At 34.7% G+C, this 18,381-nt stretch overlaps 2 protein-coding genes and 1 long non-coding RNA gene across 3 annotated transcripts; 1 reads left to right on the top strand and 2 right to left on the bottom strand.

Annotated features, from left to right (window-relative positions):
• The first annotated feature begins 243 nt into the window (after positions 1-243).
• LOC114538104 lies at positions 244-1,084 on the top strand. The gene is made up of 2 exons (XM_028559224.1): positions 244-753; positions 885-1,084. The coding sequence occupies exons 1-2, from the start codon at positions 259-261 to the stop codon at positions 1,068-1,070; spliced, it is 681 nt and encodes a 226-aa protein (XP_028415025.1). The 5' UTR covers positions 244-258; the 3' UTR covers positions 1,071-1,084.
• LOC114538106 lies at positions 678-1,777 on the bottom strand. Its single transcript, XR_003688677.1, has 3 exons — positions 1,709-1,777; positions 837-1,026; positions 678-751 (listed from the first exon to the last, which is right to left on the bottom strand). It is a non-coding gene; the product is annotated as an uncharacterized LOC114538106 (long non-coding RNA).
• Positions 1,778-7,013: 5,236 nt separating this feature from the next.
• On the bottom strand, positions 7,014-11,696 carry LOC114538103. Its single transcript, XM_028559223.1, has one exon. It carries the CDS (start codon positions 11,694-11,696, stop codon positions 7,014-7,016), a length of 4,683 nt encoding a protein of 1,560 aa, XP_028415024.1.
• Between the last annotated feature and the right edge of the window lie 6,685 nt (positions 11,697-18,381).

Raw genomic sequence — 18,381 nt, 5'->3', positions numbered from 1 at the left:
ACGTTGCGCGCAGTGTGTTTCGATGATAAATTCTTCGCCAAGTTCGAAGCACAGAAAAGCTACGAACTGAGCTCGTTCAAAATCAAACAGTCTTACGATAACAACCCCAACGCCGTAGAGACACTCCTCGACAAAGAACTGCTGATGGCTAACGCGTCCAAAGACGTCCCCATCGTCTGCTCCACCATGAAAATCCAACAACTTCTTGAGTCAGACAACCTAACGCGTCCCAGATTCATCAACGTTAAAGCAAAGGTCATGAAGATTGAAGAACCATACGAGGTCGGTGCGTTTCCTGATACGAAAACCAAACGCGAAGTCGTCTTAGCTGATGAGACCGGCCAGATGAACTTGGTCCTGTGGAGACAACGAGCACAAAAAGTTTCATTTAACACCGACGATGTTATCCTTCTTGAAAACTTGGTAACAACTACCTTCAATGGCAAAATGAATCTGACCACCAGTTTTGAGACAACCATCAAGGTTCAGCCTGGAGAGAAAATAGAAGTCGTTGCGAATCTGGAAACTTTCGCTACAAAGATCGAAATGACAACGGCCGTATTGGCAATAAAGAACTTTCAGTACGCACGCAAGTGCTTCCTCTGTAAGTCAACCATAGTCCAAACAGCTGTCAACTCGGTCACAACGGATTGTGCATCCTGCAAGGGATCTTTCTTATCAAGACTAGCTACTGTAACAAACCAGTGCCTGGTGATGCTTTCAGATAATAACTGGTACACAGCAACTCAATCTGTAAGTATATTAATGTCACAGTGAAATATTTTAAATCATGTCAAGCCACTCAACTATTCTTCTTTAAGGTTTACCAAGATTACCTTCTTTATATGTAGATTAAATTAACAATTTCTTTACTCTCTCCTTAGGTTATCTTGAGCTTGTTGAACTGGACAGAGCCAAAACCTCAGCTGGATGAAAAAGATAAGGTTCTTCTGCTGACATCAAAATACACACTGGAGATAGACCCAAACCGAAACATCATAGAAAGTGCTATCCAGTATGAAGATTCTGAAATGCCAAAAGATGACCTTGAAACTTTGGACATTAACTAAGTTATTAATTGACATTCTAGTCTTTTATATGCTTATATACAGGCTGTTCAAGTTTGAAATTGTAGTTTTTTCTGAATAATTTTCATCATTGTAAATACTTGCTTTCTAAAAAAATCCATTTTTAAATAAAAGTTAATTGAACAGTATATGATTGTTCACTTTCATTATTTGTTCTATACTTCCTATTTTCTTTTACACTTAAGTTTTCAATCACAACTATGTGCCTTAATTATCTCCTAGCTGCATGAGCAGGGCCTATACATGTTTATAACTTTCACAATTTAAAATTCCTCTCCCAATTAAAGTCTGACATATCCTATATATTTAACAAGTTCACTGGACACTGCCTTTTCATACCCAAAATTAAATTTTTAGCCACACATACTCATACAGAACATTTAAGCTTAGTACATCTTGTCAACACAGGTCACCATGTCTTATAATGAAACTTCCAATCTAACAATCATCTCTATCTAAGAAAAACCACTTATGAATACGTTTTGTTTCTTAATTCTTAATACGTACACCTCTAACACGTAGGGTGAGCGACCATAAAATACACCTTGGTCGTACACGCTAGTTTAACTCAAAATTTTTGACAAATATAAGAATCTTCTCTTGCATTTCAAGTAACTCACCTTTCACAAAAAAAATCGCACAAAACTTTCTCAATCCCTCGAATATTTAAACAAAATAAAAAAATAAAAATGAGGATCGAGCATTCGATTGTTAAGCTAGCCTCTATTCGGCCTCATTTCACGTGCTTTAAATTTTCGTGACGTCATCACTGGCCAATTATCTGGGAAAAAGGATTCTGGCCACTGAGCTATATAATATTTTCTTTTCAGGAACATTGCATATAAGAATTATTATATTGTTGGCCCATGCACTGGCGCGGCACATAAGCCGGAGTTAACGCCTAAGCAGGTGTCTTTTTTCACCAGGGTTAATAGAGAGGTTTCATTAAAGCTCGTGTCAGCAAGAATGTTCTTTATACTTTCATTTTAAGTATTTTTATTGGGGAGATCTTGTTGTTTAGTGTCGTTTTGTCCCCTGCTACAATTGCAATTTTTGTTGCGATTTTCGGAGAGATTTCTTTTTCGGTGAGATATGGGAAGAAAATTGGAACCAAAAATCGAAAACCTTTAAAAAAATCCAAAAAGAATTAAAAAGTGTAGTAGAAGTGCCAGATTAAGGTGGCACATTAATACAGTGTATTAGATTCTTCCTCTATGAGGCAGTTGAGCGTCTTTTTGCAAAAAATATTTGAACCTTTGTGTTATTAAAACCTCTAAATAGATTCAAATCTGATTTGAGATGGTATTTTAAAGTAACTTTTGTTGATAAGAAACCATTGATATATACATAATCATCGATTTTATTATATGTAAGTTAATAGTATTAGACAATTTACAGGTAAAAGTAATATGGAAGCTGGTATACATGTTTCTGTTCAGTTCTAAGAATAGTGATATAATATATTCATAATTACATTGGTTTTAATTGTAATTAGTGGATATTGGATTTAATTTCGATTTGAGTTAAAGATATTTAGGAAGACACTGAAATAAACATAATCACAAAATTGACACATACAGGTATCACAAAAGTGACAAAATGACAAAGTTGAATAGCAAAACGAGAGTGGAAAGGGAATAGATGCAGAAGAAGAATGTCACGTACGAGACGTCACATTTACAAATCAGACAAATTTGTCTGGCTTTGCTCATTCCCGAGAGGACGAACAGGACAACACATAACAAACATGTTAGACATTTTATTAACATAGAAATATTAGAAGAGAATATTAGAAAGGTCGACCTTGGGAATGAGGAGAAAAGGTTCATTCATAGTTTTCTGCAATAATCGTTGGCTCTCATACGCATTTTATGTCTGTATATTGATGGACATCGTCGAGTAGTGATCCTTTTATTGAAAATTGTTGATTTCATATGGAGTTAATTAATAATATCGACTCGGCGTTTCGATTGAGAGACGTCGATCTTTTGTGCAGCAATATTCTTTCGAAATCTGTGTATTATATTGAAGCAACAAGATGATTCCATAAGTCATAGTAAAATCAAATGTGAGATATTCCATTGCCTTTTGATTTTCATAATTTTCCTGAGGTGTAACTTGCGTTTGCATGAAATCATTGTCACGAAAGTCGATCCTCCACATATGTTGATTATATTTGTTGCGTTTCATTGAACTTGTTTTTTGGATTGTCAAAGCACTCAGGAAAATGGAGCAATTTTCATGATCTCTGTGCAAGATAACGTGGTATACACCTGTCGTGCCAGTATCGTTTGGTAGATTGGAAGTTTAAGTTTTCTATCATACGTAACGTTTTTATTATGGTGGTAACGAGTCTTTCGTAATCCAGATGCATTTTTACATATTGGAGGTTGGCAATGAGTCCGATAACTTTGGTGTTGCAGTATTCCACACATAATGGTATAAACAACGGGGAAGCTGGTGAACGTGTTCATTATTCCGAAATAAAAAGAACATAAGAGTATTCACACACGTCACATTTTATACAAATGACACACAGTTACTTAGTCATACGATATAACAAAGAGGACATCACAAACGTAATATTTATCAGAGTAATGTAAAGGTGTTAGAAGAGAGAGCAGAAAAGGTCGACCTTGGGATTGTAAGAGAATAAAGAAAAAGCAAGAATTTTTATTTACAGTTTGAATTTAAAACAGTTCGTTTTATGTAACTTAGTTCTGAACTGAAAGTCGTTGCACTGACAAGCACGTTCCATCGTTTTTAATAGAACACGTTTCGGAATTCAGTATAGGCGTAGCTACTAAGTATAAAATGTTGCCTGTGAACACAACTGTTAGATTGATTTCATAAAGATTAAGATTAACTCACAGACTTGAAAACAAAATTCCTGATTGAGATCCTGGCTTCTTTCTTTCCAAATTGAACCTTATTGTCATATCGTCGTAATATCAGGAGGAGCTACGCTGCTACACATCTGCTGTTTGGGTAGCATCTGTATAAAATACTCTTTACCAATCGACGGTGTGTTTATTGAGAATTACAATGGTTCGATAAACTTTGTGGTGAGAATTGAGCACATAACGCTATATCTTACAAACTTTCTGTTCATCATGGACGTCCTTGATTATTAGTTGCTTTGAACCTGATAATTAAGACGTAAAAAGAAGTTTAATTAGTACTATTAGTGGCACCCAATCGGAAAACCTTGAGTCTATGGATTCTATTGTGATATACTGATATATGGATTATGGACAGATAGAGCCCAATCTATACATCATAAAGGATATCTTACCCATTAAGTTGTATACGTCATGTAACACTATACGGAATTATCAGCACTAGTCATCAGTAAGTCTTGGTTATATTATCAGCCATGGTTTCTTGTATAAATTCTATCTATGATACATGAGGAAAGTTTAATGTCAAAAGATACAGTAAATATAAGGCTACTTTTGGTAAAGTTAACAGTTGCAACTGGAAATCATATAGCTACATTTAAAATCCTAGTTAAAACAGGTTTCATTCCTGTCGAAAAAAAGCCCGATAGATTTGATTCATTTTTCTCAATCGGTCATGGTTAAATTTGAGATGTGTACGATTTTATCTCAAATTAAACCATTAAACGGTTGAGAAATCATCATATATCGAGTGAACCTAGCAAAGCAACCAGCGACAGTGTATTTTAAGGCACAGAATATTCCTTACCTCTTGGTTGTAGAATTATATCCACCGTCTTTCAAATGCTTTGAAAACGATTTCGATTTTCCCACAAGTAACGTACGGGGAATCAAATAATTTCAAGGGCTTTACTCTCTTTTTTTTCATGGTAACTGAATAACGGTAAATTGTCCATACACCGACACATGTTTTAAAGCTAGTTACGTTATTCAAAATAACCAAAACTGAGAGAAACTTAAAATATTGTGTCCATATATTCCGTATATATTATAACATTGTTTAATTGTACATGTAATAATTGGATTGAGTGGTTGGCATCATATGATATACACAGGCATTCTAAGGTAACATTGTAAAAATCTGTTAAATGTGTGCTGACCATTTTAATTTGTAATGAAGACTATAGAACAGTTCCAATATACGATGACTTGTTATAAGTAATTATTTAGTATTTTATGCAGGTAACGACAGCATCATGATCAGAATAATAAACACTGAGTACGGAATTCCTAATTATTTGTAAGGAAGTTGTTTTAATGTAGACATGATCTAACAAACTACCAGAGGAAATAAATGTGGGTTCGGTAACAATTTGGGTATAGTTTAATGACTTCATCAAAAGCGTAAGTGGTTGAGAATGATTCTCATTGAAATAGTTTATGTTAAAATCCCCTAAGACCATGTGAATGTTGGAATTACGAAGGACATATTCCAATGCTTCCAAAAATTGTGGAACATTCGAATTGTTTTTTCTATACAGTAAAAGAAAAGAACGTGTTTGTTGTTGTTCAGTATGAAGCAGATCAAACTTTAGCGCATTTATCGAAGGTATATTGATAATTCTCCATTTCCAAAGTACTCCTAATACAGATTGCCATACTTAGATACTTGTCTGTGATATGATCTTGACGATATTTTGAAAGGTTTTAAGTTTTCTGTAATTTCATGTAACGAATTGTTAGGTAAAAGTTGTGTTTCAGTAAATGCAAGAACATCAGATTTAAACAATTGACAATGAGACTTGATATCCTTATTATGCTTTCTTAAGGATCTAACATTTAAAAGAGATACAGTAAAATGTGAGTTTTCATTCTCCCTAATACTTTCTATAAAATCACTAGCGTTTCGAAGTCTCTCGTATTCTTCGTCAACTTTAGGATTTGCCTTAACGTTTACTTTGTATTTCTCCGAGGATGTGTAAACCTTGTAAAGACGTTGCCCGGCTTAAGGCTACATATATCTGACCATAATTAAAATATCTTTGTTTATTCAACTGCATGCTAACAACTACATTTTGCAGAGTAAGACCTTGAACTTTGTGAACAGTGCAGGCCCACGAAAGTGCGATAGGAAATTGTACTCTCTGTATTTCTGGAGATGATGCTTTTCCAGGTCTAACTTTGAATTTTGCAAGAACAGGCTCTATCGGTACAACATGATTCTCTCTTGCAAATATGTTGGCAGTAGTGTTTGTTGTAGTTTTACCAGCTTTCTCATCATCAAACTTAATATATAAAACATTTGGTTCGTTATTGGAATTAATATTAATTTTAACTATCGTTCCAATTTGACCATTGATAAGTCGATCTTGTATGTTGATATTTGTAGTAAGCATTACTCTGGCGCCTTCTTTAATTCGTATTTCATAATCAAGTCCTCATGTGTCAGACCGTCCTCTTGCTAAAAGTTTATTAATGTCTGCTTTATTGATGTTTTTTGGATATTGATCTTTTGCTTTAAGAATAAAGAGAGGTCTTTGAATTTCTTCAAGCTTCTTTTGGTTATGTTCATTAACAGGAGCATTTTCAGCAAAAATATGAAGTGCGTCAGATGGATAGTTTGGATCGGATGGTTCAATGGATCTTGACTGAATAACTTTAATATCATCTTCTGTATGGGAGGCTGTTCTGATTCGTTGAGGAGTTCAGTGAATGCTTCATCGTTTTTTTGTCGCATGATTTCTGTTAGTTCAATCATTTTAAAGACACTCCATGGATGACAAAGATTTTGAACTTGGTTTTTGTAATTATCGAACACTGCTTTCTTTTTATTGGGGGAAGTTGATAGAAGTCGCCAACAGCTATTATACTAATGCCTGCAAATAAGGTGGAAGATGAGCATCCAAAAATTTCTTTTAATCGTTGGTGGATGTGTAAAAGAGTTGTGTTTCCCACCATAGAAATCTCATCTACTATAATAAGTTTTACGTCTTTCAAAGTGAGTCTGTACTGTGTTCTCCTTTGATCAGACATTGCAGAATGTAATCATTAGCTTCTTTAGGATAGCCAGTCCCGTATTTATTGTTGTTCCATCAATATTTATTGCCGCAACTCCTGTTGGTGCCATTAATAAAACAGTTGGTAACTCTGGGTTAAATGGAGGATGTCTAAACGTTTTAACTGCTGTGTGGTATATAGTTTTTATCAAATGACTTTTACCAGCACCGCCACCTCCAGTAAGAAAGAGATAGATTGGTTCTATTTCAACAGGTTTCAAGCTATTCATGTTTTTTATTAATTTTCTACACCAAGACAGAACTATATCATAGGCTCGTCTTTGTTCTGGATTCAAAGATCTAACTGATTGACGTAGCTCGTCATCAGAAATTTCTGATGGTTGGGTGTGGTGAGTGATGGTTCCAGAAGAAGGCTGACATGGTTGTGTTTGGCCTAAATCTGATGGCTGTTGTTCATTGAATGATTCGTCAGGATTTAGATCGTTTGGTGCTTCTTCTTGAATATCGGAGTTTTCTTGATCATTTATTGAGTCGTATGAAAAGGAATGGTTTGTTCCTGGATTGCTTCTGATTGACTCGAATGCTTCCGTTATCGCATCCGCGTTAGGTTCAAACATTGCTCTGTTCCTTTCAATGACAGCTTGAACGTCAGCTTCATGAAACTTAGATGAATATGTTTGATCTGCAGATAATAGCTCTGTTTCTTCTCTCCATGGATAATACAACATGAGCAAGTGATGAAAGTATAATTCTGGTTCTTTTGTTTTGTTTGGTGTGTGATATCTTAAAACCGCTTTAACTTTTCTACATTTCATATATTCATTTTTGTTCATTAATTTTATTTTAGCGGGAAGACCAGTATCAACATTATCGAGAGTTGAGTTACGTGATTCAAGTAGATCGTCATCTAAACAACTAGGTTGAGAATCTTTTGTCTCGGCATCATCTGGTTTATAATCCTTATAATATAGTGTAGCAAATTGTGCTAAACATAAGGCATCGACAGATGGGATTCGATTTGGTCTTAAACTATAACGTTCAATGATATTAGACTTGAATATATCAGTGCTCTCTTCATCAAGTTCATCAAGCTCATTTTCAGTTTTGGTTACACGTATTCGCTTCTCAGGCAAATCAGTACTAACAAATATTGTTTTGGGGAATATTTTTCTCAACCACAATTCAGGCATACATCTATACACACATTCTTGTGAGCTAACTTCCCTTGTAGAAAGAAAAGCAGCACCAATTTTTTTCAACCCATCTCTGACATTCATATTTGATGACTTGGCTTCTTTTGCTGCGTTAACAATAGCTTGGGAACACTCAGTTTCATCCTTTGTGAAGTAAGAGCAAACGTATGTCACACATTTGTAGTGATTGAAAACTGGTTGTAAGTCAACATTTGCTGCAAATCCTTTGATACCAGCAACAAAGTAGTTGTTAATAAAACAACTGTCTACTGGCCGTTTCAGGTATAGGTCAAAATCAGAGTCTGGTGAAATCGATAGTGCTCTGTAGTATTCTTCTTCAGTAATACCCACTGAATCAAAGATATTTTTCTCTGTTAAAGTTGCATCGTACTTATCGTTAGATGGATTTAACACTTCATCAATTTTCTGCTTAACTAAGGAGAGAATCTCCTTACGTCTGTTTAGAATATTTAGTTTGACTTCGTCATCGATGTTCTCATCTAAAGGTTCAGCAACTATAGTTTGTTTTGTAAAAAACTGTCCAAAGTTAAAACGACAACTTATGTTTTTATATTTCCTACAGGTTTTTGAATGGGTGTGCTTTTGATACATTTTGACTAAATTATGCAGTTCAGGTTCGTGTTCTTCATTTGGAAGGTTAGCTTGCACATGTTGATCAATAAATTCAACAAAACTGGTTTTTGTCTCTGATGTAAGCTTTGGGCAGTCAGATGTCCATATTAATGCATGTAAATGTGGTGATCCTCTCATTTGAAACTCAATGCGAAGAGCGTAGTAAGTTATTTTCCCTATTGGGTTAATTTCACTTAGAAGTACCTCACGAAAGAAAGTTTCAACTCTGTGTTGAAAATGTTTTGCTGTAACAACTGGATTTACATTAAGCAATTGACATCTTTCAGCATAAGTTAAGGCTTCAATTTCGTCTTCACTTATATTTCTTCCTTGCGTTCTAGCAACTATTTGAAACAACTCGGTCCATCTGAGGTCAGCACATGATAATGTCATAAACCATGTTGGAATGCCAAGTTGTTTTACCATTGCAACAACTTCGTACATAAATTTCTGCCAGTATGGTGGTGTACCAGGAATTTGTCTTAAGAACAGATATGCTTGATCTTGACATATTAAACTCTTTAGTTTATTTATATCTGATTTCATTTGTGATACAGTAACAGGTTGCCCTTGGATCTTTTTTAAAGCTATATTAATACTATCAGCAACTTTCTTTTGTTCCATGACGAATTGTGCAAAAAATAGATATTCTGGATTTGTAGCAAATCTTCCACTGTAATGCAACAGCCGAGCATTAAAGTATTTTACTGAAGATAACGATATTTTTCTTTCATGTTTGTAACCAAAGCGTCCTTTTGGAAATAATACTGGGAAAGCAAGCGGTTCACATCCGTGGTCAGTCATTATTGACGCAGGATGTCTATTTTCTCCAGGTGCAATATTGTAAATCTCATTACCCAATGAAACATTTACTTGTTGTGAAGTTACAGGATAGTCTGGTAGACTTAACTGTAGGCATGTTTCATGTGTAGCCCGGCGATATTTATTTAATGGATCGTCGTTTTCTTCATTGTCACTATCATCATTATCTGGTAATTTATTTGAAGATGTTTTCGCAGGTGTATTATGCACCTGTTCCCTTAATTCTTTAAGATTGTCACTTACATTATTTATGTCAATTGCTACACTGGAGTACAAATAATTGTTCTGTTTAAGCCAATTCAAGGCATCTTGAATCACTTGTGGACGCACTGCTTCGAAATAAACATGACCTCTGAATTCAAGTTTACGTTTAAGTTTTAGCATTATTATACCAGATCTTTCGGGAGGGCGTGGCAATACATTACATATTTGATCACAATCAACTGGTACATTACAAATTGCGCCAGCAACTTTTTTCTGTTGTCCTTTTGGCATTACAATTATTTTTTCAAAAACAATTCTTTGTGCAATAAGAATTTGTTCAAGTTTTTCTAGAGCTGCAAGTTCCGCTGGAATTTCATCAACAGACATGTCGTTGTACACTGATTGACAAGGAATTTTACCCTTTGAAACCTTTAAATGACATGTTGCACAAATATATTCTTTGTTGTCAAATGATGTTACGTTCGTGAATACAGAGTTTGGAATGGAATCATAATTTTCTCTCTTAAGAGATCTCACAGACTTTCTATACAAGAGACGATTGCAGACCGAACATATGAAATAAGGACCTTCTCTTATTTTTCTGTTAAAGATTGCTATGAAATGATCCAATGTTAAGTTTGATTTGTTCTCTTGACGCTTATGTTTTTTGCTCATTCTACTTTTTTCACGGTGAACTTCTTTCTCACCAGAGTCCATTGTTTCGTAATTCATTGCGCGTTTTTCACGAAGTACCTTTTTTTCACATGGATCGATTTCTTTGTATTTACGTGAAGCTTCTTCACAAAGTCGTTTCTTTTCTGCAGGACCGATCTCTTGATATTTAAGTCTCTTTTTTTCAAGAAGAGCATTCTTTTTGTGAGAGTTCATTTCTTGGTATTTGCGTGCATAATCGTCAAGAAGATGTTTCTTATTGAAAGGATTCATTTCCATGTATTTCATCTTCTTATTTTCAAGAAGGCTATTTTTTTCTGTGGGAGCCATCTCTTGGTATTTACGTTTTGCACTTTGAAGAAGCACTTCTTTTTTACTAGAGTCCATTTCTCTGTATTTACTTTTGTTGTTTTCACTGAGTGCATTTTTTTTCGCAGAGTCCATTTCTTTGAATTTACTTTTGTTACTTTCACTGAGTGCATTTTTTTTCGCAGAGTCCATTTCTTTGAATTTACTTTTGTTACTTTCACTGAGTGCATTTTTTTTCGCAGAATCCATTTCCTTGTATTTAGTTTTGTTACTTTCAATTAGCGCATTCTTTTTCGCAGAGTCCATATCCTTGTATTTAGTTTTGTTACTTTCAAGGAGTGCATTTTTTTTGGCAGAGTCTATTTCCTTGTATTTAGTTTTGTTACTTTGTACAAGTGCATTTTTTTTCGCAGAGTCCATTTCCTTGTACTTAGTTTTGTTAATTTGTACGAGTGCATTTTTTTTCGCAGAGTCCATTTCCTTGTATTTAGTTTTGTTACTTTCCACGAGTGCATTTTTTTTCGCAGAGTCCATTGCCTTGTATTTAGTTTTGTTACTTTCAATTAGCGCATTCTTTTTCGCAGAGTCCATTTCCTTGTACTTAGTTTTGTTACTTTCAAGGAGTGCATTTTTTTTCGCAGAGTCCATTTCCTTGTATTTATGCGCATTTTTATCAAGAAGTCTTTTTTTATGCATAGAATCCATCTCTTGGTATTTAAGTTTATTGCTTTCAAGAAGACGTTTCTTACTTGTAGGATTCATAGCGCTATACATGTTCTTTCTATTCTTATTTTGTGCCTCTATCTGAGTAGTAGACTTGTGCTTCCTTAAGATTTTTTGTTTTTCAGACTTCGTCATTGTGCCAGGAATTGATAAAAACTGGATGATATATGGTACTTTTTTAACGCTAGGATAATTGCACTTTATTATATCACATATTATTGTATCAACAAAATTACGCGAGTCAGTAAATTCTTCATAGATACATACACCACTTTCTGAATCGAGACCTAAGAAAAAGTACGTAGTTGTCTGTTTTTTACGATAGCTTTTATTCTGCATTACGCAACCCAATGACTCTTCTAAAAACCGTAACAAAAATCCACTATTGTTCGAATTTGCCAACAGTAAGTTCTGGAAATCAATGTTACTGGATTCAGCTGATAACCAAAGTGTCCCTTGATACCGTGACATATATTCTATGTTGATTCCAGAACCGCATATTTCTATGCTTCCAGGTAAACTTTTAAAAACTGAAGAGCCGTGCTCACCGTTTTTAAACGATTCTTTCATCATCCCTGTGGCTTTTTCAGCAATAGCATTTAAAGTATTATTAGTCCAATATTTACACATCATGATTGTAGAAAAACAAATAGAATAGATTAACGGGAAAAAAATTGGAAAATCATTTAGAAATGGGTTTTCATTTGATTTTTGATCTTCAATTGTTGTTGTAGAGTAATGTACATTAGTATCATTCTTTACTTCGCGGCTGTTTGGAAAATTTTCATTGACGGTAGTGTTGTTTAAATTATGTACTTGTTCATCACACATAAGATTGCCAATCTTAACACCTTTTATTTCAAAGATAGCACCAGGTTTATACAAATACTTCAAATATTCTATTAAATTTCCAAGTGTATTAAATTGTAACAAGACACATGTTCCATTAGAGTCAGGCATACCAAAAGAATCTCTGGCATGAGAATCAAAAATCTTAATTTTATCATTCGAATCAGTAAAGATAGCTACAGTGTTCAATTCAATAGTTAGTAGAAATAATTTGAAACCTTGTCCTTGCAAATGTTCAAAAGAAGTATTTAAAGCCACAACAAATGGGTTGCCCTCAATTAACCTAGGTGTATGAAGTGTATTTGAATAACTTTCACTGAATTCAAATAAGTAATCAATCTCCTCAACAGTCACCATTGTAGGCAGTTCATTAAGTAACAAATATCTTTGCCTTGCTAACTGAGACAATGCAGAATACAATTCGTTACCAAGGCGCATAATATCAACCAAGTTGTTTGAGTTCAAAATTGAATTATAGTGATACACATGAATAAGAGAGCATAAACTCATTGGTACACATTGATGACCTGCATTTTGACCAAATATATCAACATTACCTTGACTGTAAGGAGCATGAATTGTTTCACTTGGGTTGACAAAAGTAGGGCCTGGGTTAGTTTCAATGTCTTGACAAAGACAGAGTGCACAATAATTCATCCTGTGGTTTAAATTTTGGAATGTAACACTAGTATTTTCATTACTTTGGCATGATTGTTTTCTGTAAAAATGCTTCTGTGTAATATTCATTTCATAATACAACATCAATTTCTTTGATTTATTGATAAATCTTACAATGTTATTTTTAAAATTTACTGTTTTTTCAGTAAATTGAGGAAAACAATGTTTATTGACAATCCCACAAACTTCATGCCTGTATACTTTAGTGTACTGACATATGCATGATGAAAGTTTCTTGCATTGAATACTGCAAAGGGCTCTGCCATCATGTTGACAGAAACTACAATTGCATTGCATCTTCTCAATAACTGCTGATTTGCCTCGTTTGGACATAAATTTTATGTAATGTGACTTGATGCTTGTCAGTAGTTCAGCTGGTTGGGTATTCAAAGTTTGCTCACAAATAATTTTGCAATTTGTATCACCTTCAGCATTCAAATGTTGGCATTTAGAACTGTAGAAAATAAGTTTGTTCAAATACATAATTCTAGAATTCAAGTCGACAACTTTAGAAATGTTCATTTTTGTATTAATCAAACTTTTCACTGTGTTAATACTTAAGATATTTATATTCATAGTTGTAAGTTTGGCATACATAATATGTAACTTGGCATTCATAATTTGTGACTTGGCATACATGTAATTTACAAAGATAGCATTCGGTAAAAAGTAAGAATTCCTCCAATGAGATATCAAGTGTGATGTAACCTAGAAAACAGTTAAAAAAATTCTACTGAAATATATACTTTAGTGTTACATAATTAAAATAGACTATCATAAATATCCTAAAAGATATCTGATAATCCATATCCCTCTAGAGAAGAATAAAAGATGCCCCCCTCTCCCCTTCATACATCTGAATATAGTTTAACATTCAAATGCCCTCCAACCGGCTATTTCATAGTTGACTATATGCATCACCTTACAGCTTTATATAAGACCATGTAATTATGTCTACGAGGTTGGTAATTGTGTATCCACTAAGTATAAATGACTCATACAAATGGTACAATCCTATTGTAAATGGTGTAAATGAAGCAGCGATACCACCGATCTATGTTAATAAAAATACAACAAAAATCCACACGTATTAAAAATACTCTTACCTTATTTAAACTAGACATGGAAACTCTTAAAATTCTGCACAAAAAATTCTTGTCCAGCATAAAGTAAAAAGCAAGGGAAAAGGGTTTATCTGTGTCGTGTGCCCTCGTGGTCGAATTGCTGTATCACGTGATTAAATCGTCAGAATCAAATCGCGCATCGAAAATTTGGCAGTGCACCACAACTCTTGCGAGACAAACTTTGACGTAGATAAATACGCTCGCATACCTTTTGTTATGAGAGTCGCATCATCATGAAGTCCTGGATACAAGTGAGCATTATTTCAAATGCTAGTATATTTCGCGCCAAAACACACTTGCGACGACGAAAAATAATAAAAAAAAAAAAATAAAAAAAAACAAAACAAAAACAAAACAAAACCGAGGCGAATTTTCAACTCCGTCGCTGACGCCAGAGTAATAACTGAACAAATAATTTATACAGCTTAGGTGTATACATTTAATATGAACTGCATGGTGGCATCAAGTTTTTAATACACATATAGTATGGAAATCAGGTAAACATTAAAAAATGAATAGGTATGAAAATAGTGGACCTTTCAAAGACCTAAAAAGGTCTTGACTAGATCTTTAGAATTGTCTGTAAAAGGTTTTGAATAGGTCTAGATATCGATTACGGTAAATGTCTTGAAAAAGTTTTCGCTGTGATGTTAATTTGACAGGTGAAAAGACCTTTTCAAGACCTTTCTGTGTTGGGAATATTTTCACGATAAGTATCTCGAAAGGTCTTGAAAGGTCTTGACATGTCTTAAATCCTCTTGAAAGGTCTAGAAAGAACTACTAAGGCCTTGATAGGTCTATTAATGGTCTAAAAAGGTCTTTTTCGAACCTTGCAGGCTTATATTATGCACGCGTATAGGCTTCAAAATACATTACATATATGCTTCCAGCATAAGTAATTTAAGAACACAAAGTTAGTTCAATGAATAATCCATTATTTAAAATCATAGGTACATAAAACGACCACAGTAATATCGAATCAAATAATATAGGATATAATAAGTACAATGAGTACGTACATATATTGATTAAAATAACACATCCCTTATATCGATGTCATATTGCGTACTGTGACTTCCGTAAACTAAAATTATGACAATTAATCAAAATTGTCAGTCCTACTTGTTTGGCGTCGGTTTAATAAGCCTTTTCTTTAGTTTGGTGCACGCATACATTTGTTTGTAAACATTTTGTTCAACTTTGAGCTTTCCAAAGGAGCCACAGTTAATATTTTGGCGAACGCTAATAAAAGTATCCTGTAATAAAAAATGGGTTATATTTTTATTGAAAATGCAATACAGGATGTAAGTTTAAAATGTAGTTTAAAACACCGCTATTTTATTAGACTATTCCAAAGATATTAGACTATTCAAAAGATTTAGACTATTGCAAAAATATTAGCATTATAAAATAACTACCTTTAATTGCTGAAACGATATTTGGATCCAGCACTTTTTTCCCAGTTGGAAGGATCCGATTCCCAAACACAAAAGACACGGCAAGCGTTTCCTCTGAGAAAAAATGGTCCATTAAAACATGAAACAACACCTTCAAATCTGACCCTGCTTTGTGATAGCATTCGCAAAGCTTGAACGTTGGAATAAAAACGCCAGACCCTGGACTGAGCTCTTGCTTTCCATTACCTCCCTCAAAATGCGAAACCGCTGGTGTTGTATCCACAACATCGGAAGAACTGTTTTTGGAATCCGTAGTCTTTAAAGTTGGAGCCTAAATTTTTAACACAAAATTAGAAGTGTAAAACTGGGGGCAGTGACAGATTTCCTCAAGAAAAACAAGAATAATCATCTTCTGAATTTGAAAAACGATTTTGATGAAACGAAAAATGACTGTGGCATGTCTCTAATTTCATCGTGTGAAAAATCTCCATTACTTTGTCATTGGCACTGTAGATCACATCTGAGCTGGCCTTTTGAATTGATTTTGCTAGTGACTCAAGATATGCGGCGGTTCCAGTGGGGCATTTAACAAACCTATAAATAAAAGATTCATAATTACTCTCCGAACAAAATGCAAGAATAACATTTCCAAAACTAGTCTGAGACATTTTCCAATTGTTTTTTCTGAAATAACCCGCTGCAAGCCTACCTTTTTTAACTGAGTGACAGTCGCTTTCAGTCTCTTTTTCGTTCTCTTTTTTTAACTCGTCACAATTGCTGAATTCGAAAGGAACACCATCATCACCAAGACTTGCATCAAATGCACTTGTCCAATTGTCATCGCAATCATAAGAAAGACGTATGGCACCGCTTATTTCCCGAAAAAGTGGCAAGGGTACTTCAGTCTCGCCCTCTTTCACGTAAGTTCTCTGCGTGCTGTTTTGCTGGTTAATGTGTGAGCTCCGATTATTTATTCGTGTTGTTTCGGTAAGGTGTAGATGTGGACATGGTTGCCGTGGGATGGGAGAATGGACTGCTGATACAAGAGCTCGATCCTTCGTTAGATTTGCAGTAGACCACTTCAAAGACTGTAGGTAATTTGAGAAGGAAGAGGTAGTAGCGGCATGAGAGGTTGGTGGTAAAGGAGCTCTAATGGGCGTCATTTTAGCAGTTCAATGACTCCCCGTTGTCAATTGAATCGTTTTCATTTGTACATGTTTGTTCATTGTCATTTTCCATTGCTTGAAACATTCAAATGTTAAAGCGATTCTGACAAAATTTTGTCCGAATAAAAGACTAAATGCTAAATCAGGGGCGGATCTGGCTGAAAATATGACTGTATCACCGACTAGGTCTCGCATAACTAGGGGGGTCCGGGGGGAATGTCTCCCCATGTCCCCCCGGAAAATTTTTGAAACTGGAAGCCCGGAGATGCCATTTCCCGCGATTTGAGCGTACTTAGCAAAGATTTTTCCCGGCTTTAAAATGCGTACTAAAAAAATTGATTATGATTATGATTATATATTCTTATCAAATTGATAAATTTAGAAGTTGCAGTAAATTAAAGGTAGTTCTACTCCCAGCAGTAATTGACTAGACTTATATAATGTTAAGGTTATTCATGGGGCATAGTGGTATCATATTTCCCATCGTGAGCATTTCATATTTCACAGTAAAAATTTAGAGCAAACTCCGTTTCATAAACTCATAGCTATTAAAACTAGATGGACAAAGCTTAGGAAATGATTCAGGCAAATTTCTAACGACAGTAACGACTTTAGTACTATTTCTACTAGTAGACCAGCCTTAAGAAAATATTAATAATAGCGGTTTTAATATAAACACGTGCATTGATCCTAACGCGATGCTATTATTGTATACATATCAAACATAAATATATATTTAACCAGATTTTCCACTCATGATGCAAATTAACTTCACAAAATCATCACAACGAATAAGATATTAATATATTCACAAAGCTTTGTAGTTACCTGACGGGATAATGGTTATGAGAGCGCAATCGCTGGCTTTTGGGAAACTGTAGCTCCGCAAATTGACATGTATATATCGCGCGATTTATTCCCCTCTTTGAGCAGCAGAAAAATCATTCTGGCATGAATTTTGATATTCGTTAGCCCTTCGACCTTCTCAGCCAAAGAATTTCGCTTATTGAGCGCACAGTTCAACTTGTCTAACAGAGCATGTGATGCTATGATAGCCAGATAAACTGCGTATAGACTTAGTTTGCTTGTAATGAGACTTGCGCCTTTTGCGCGGAATGTTGGACATCGTTCAAATAGAGCAATGTAGCTGACTCAGCATCTGACTGTATCAAACTGTATCAGTGATCGCGATTCTGATTGGTTTGATACAGTCGAACGGTCTAAATATAGCTTATACCCCCCCGCCGACTGTATCAAAAATGTTCTATTTTTTATCAAAAATGTTCTATTTTTATCTCAACTGCTACGACGATGTCTTTCTGAGTTATGTTATTGAGTTGAACGAAGAAGCAAACTCCCAAAAAGCGGGCTTGTTAGCAGGTAGAAGTGAACCGTAGGCTGGCGAATGCGAAATGCCAAAAATTGCTCCGTAACCGCTTGTCAGCTTGTGAAGCGAAAAAACGATTTCCAAATGATGTAAAATGATGAAATAAAAGCATTTATAAATATTAATATAGGAATTCTTACAGTCAAAAGATATTATTTCGGCAAAATCTGACTGTATTATTTGATACAGTTGATATAGTCTAGATCCGCCCCTGTAAAT

The sequence above is a fragment of the Dendronephthya gigantea genome, unplaced genomic scaffold (genome assembly GCF_004324835.1).
Source record: "Dendronephthya gigantea isolate DGI-Jeju-01 unplaced genomic scaffold, DenGig_1.0 000174F, whole genome shotgun sequence".
Classification (NCBI taxonomy): Eukaryota; Metazoa; Cnidaria; class Anthozoa; order Malacalcyonacea; family Nephtheidae; genus Dendronephthya; species Dendronephthya gigantea.
Note: the sequence above shows the minus strand (reverse complement) of the source record. Positions and strands in the feature narration are given on the sequence as shown.

Coding starts and splice junctions, on each gene's coding strand:
- LOC114538104 (XM_028559224.1), top strand. CDS start 259: ATGAAGATTGAAGAACCATACGAGGTCGGTGCGTTTCCTGATACGAAA. Junction 754..884: donor GGTACACAGCAACTCAATCT/GTAAGTATATTA, acceptor CTCTCTCCTTAG/GTTATCTTGAGCTTGTTGAA.
- LOC114538103 (XM_028559223.1), bottom strand. CDS start 11,696: ATGACGAAGTCTGAAAAACAAAAAATCTTAAGGAAGCACAAGTCTACT.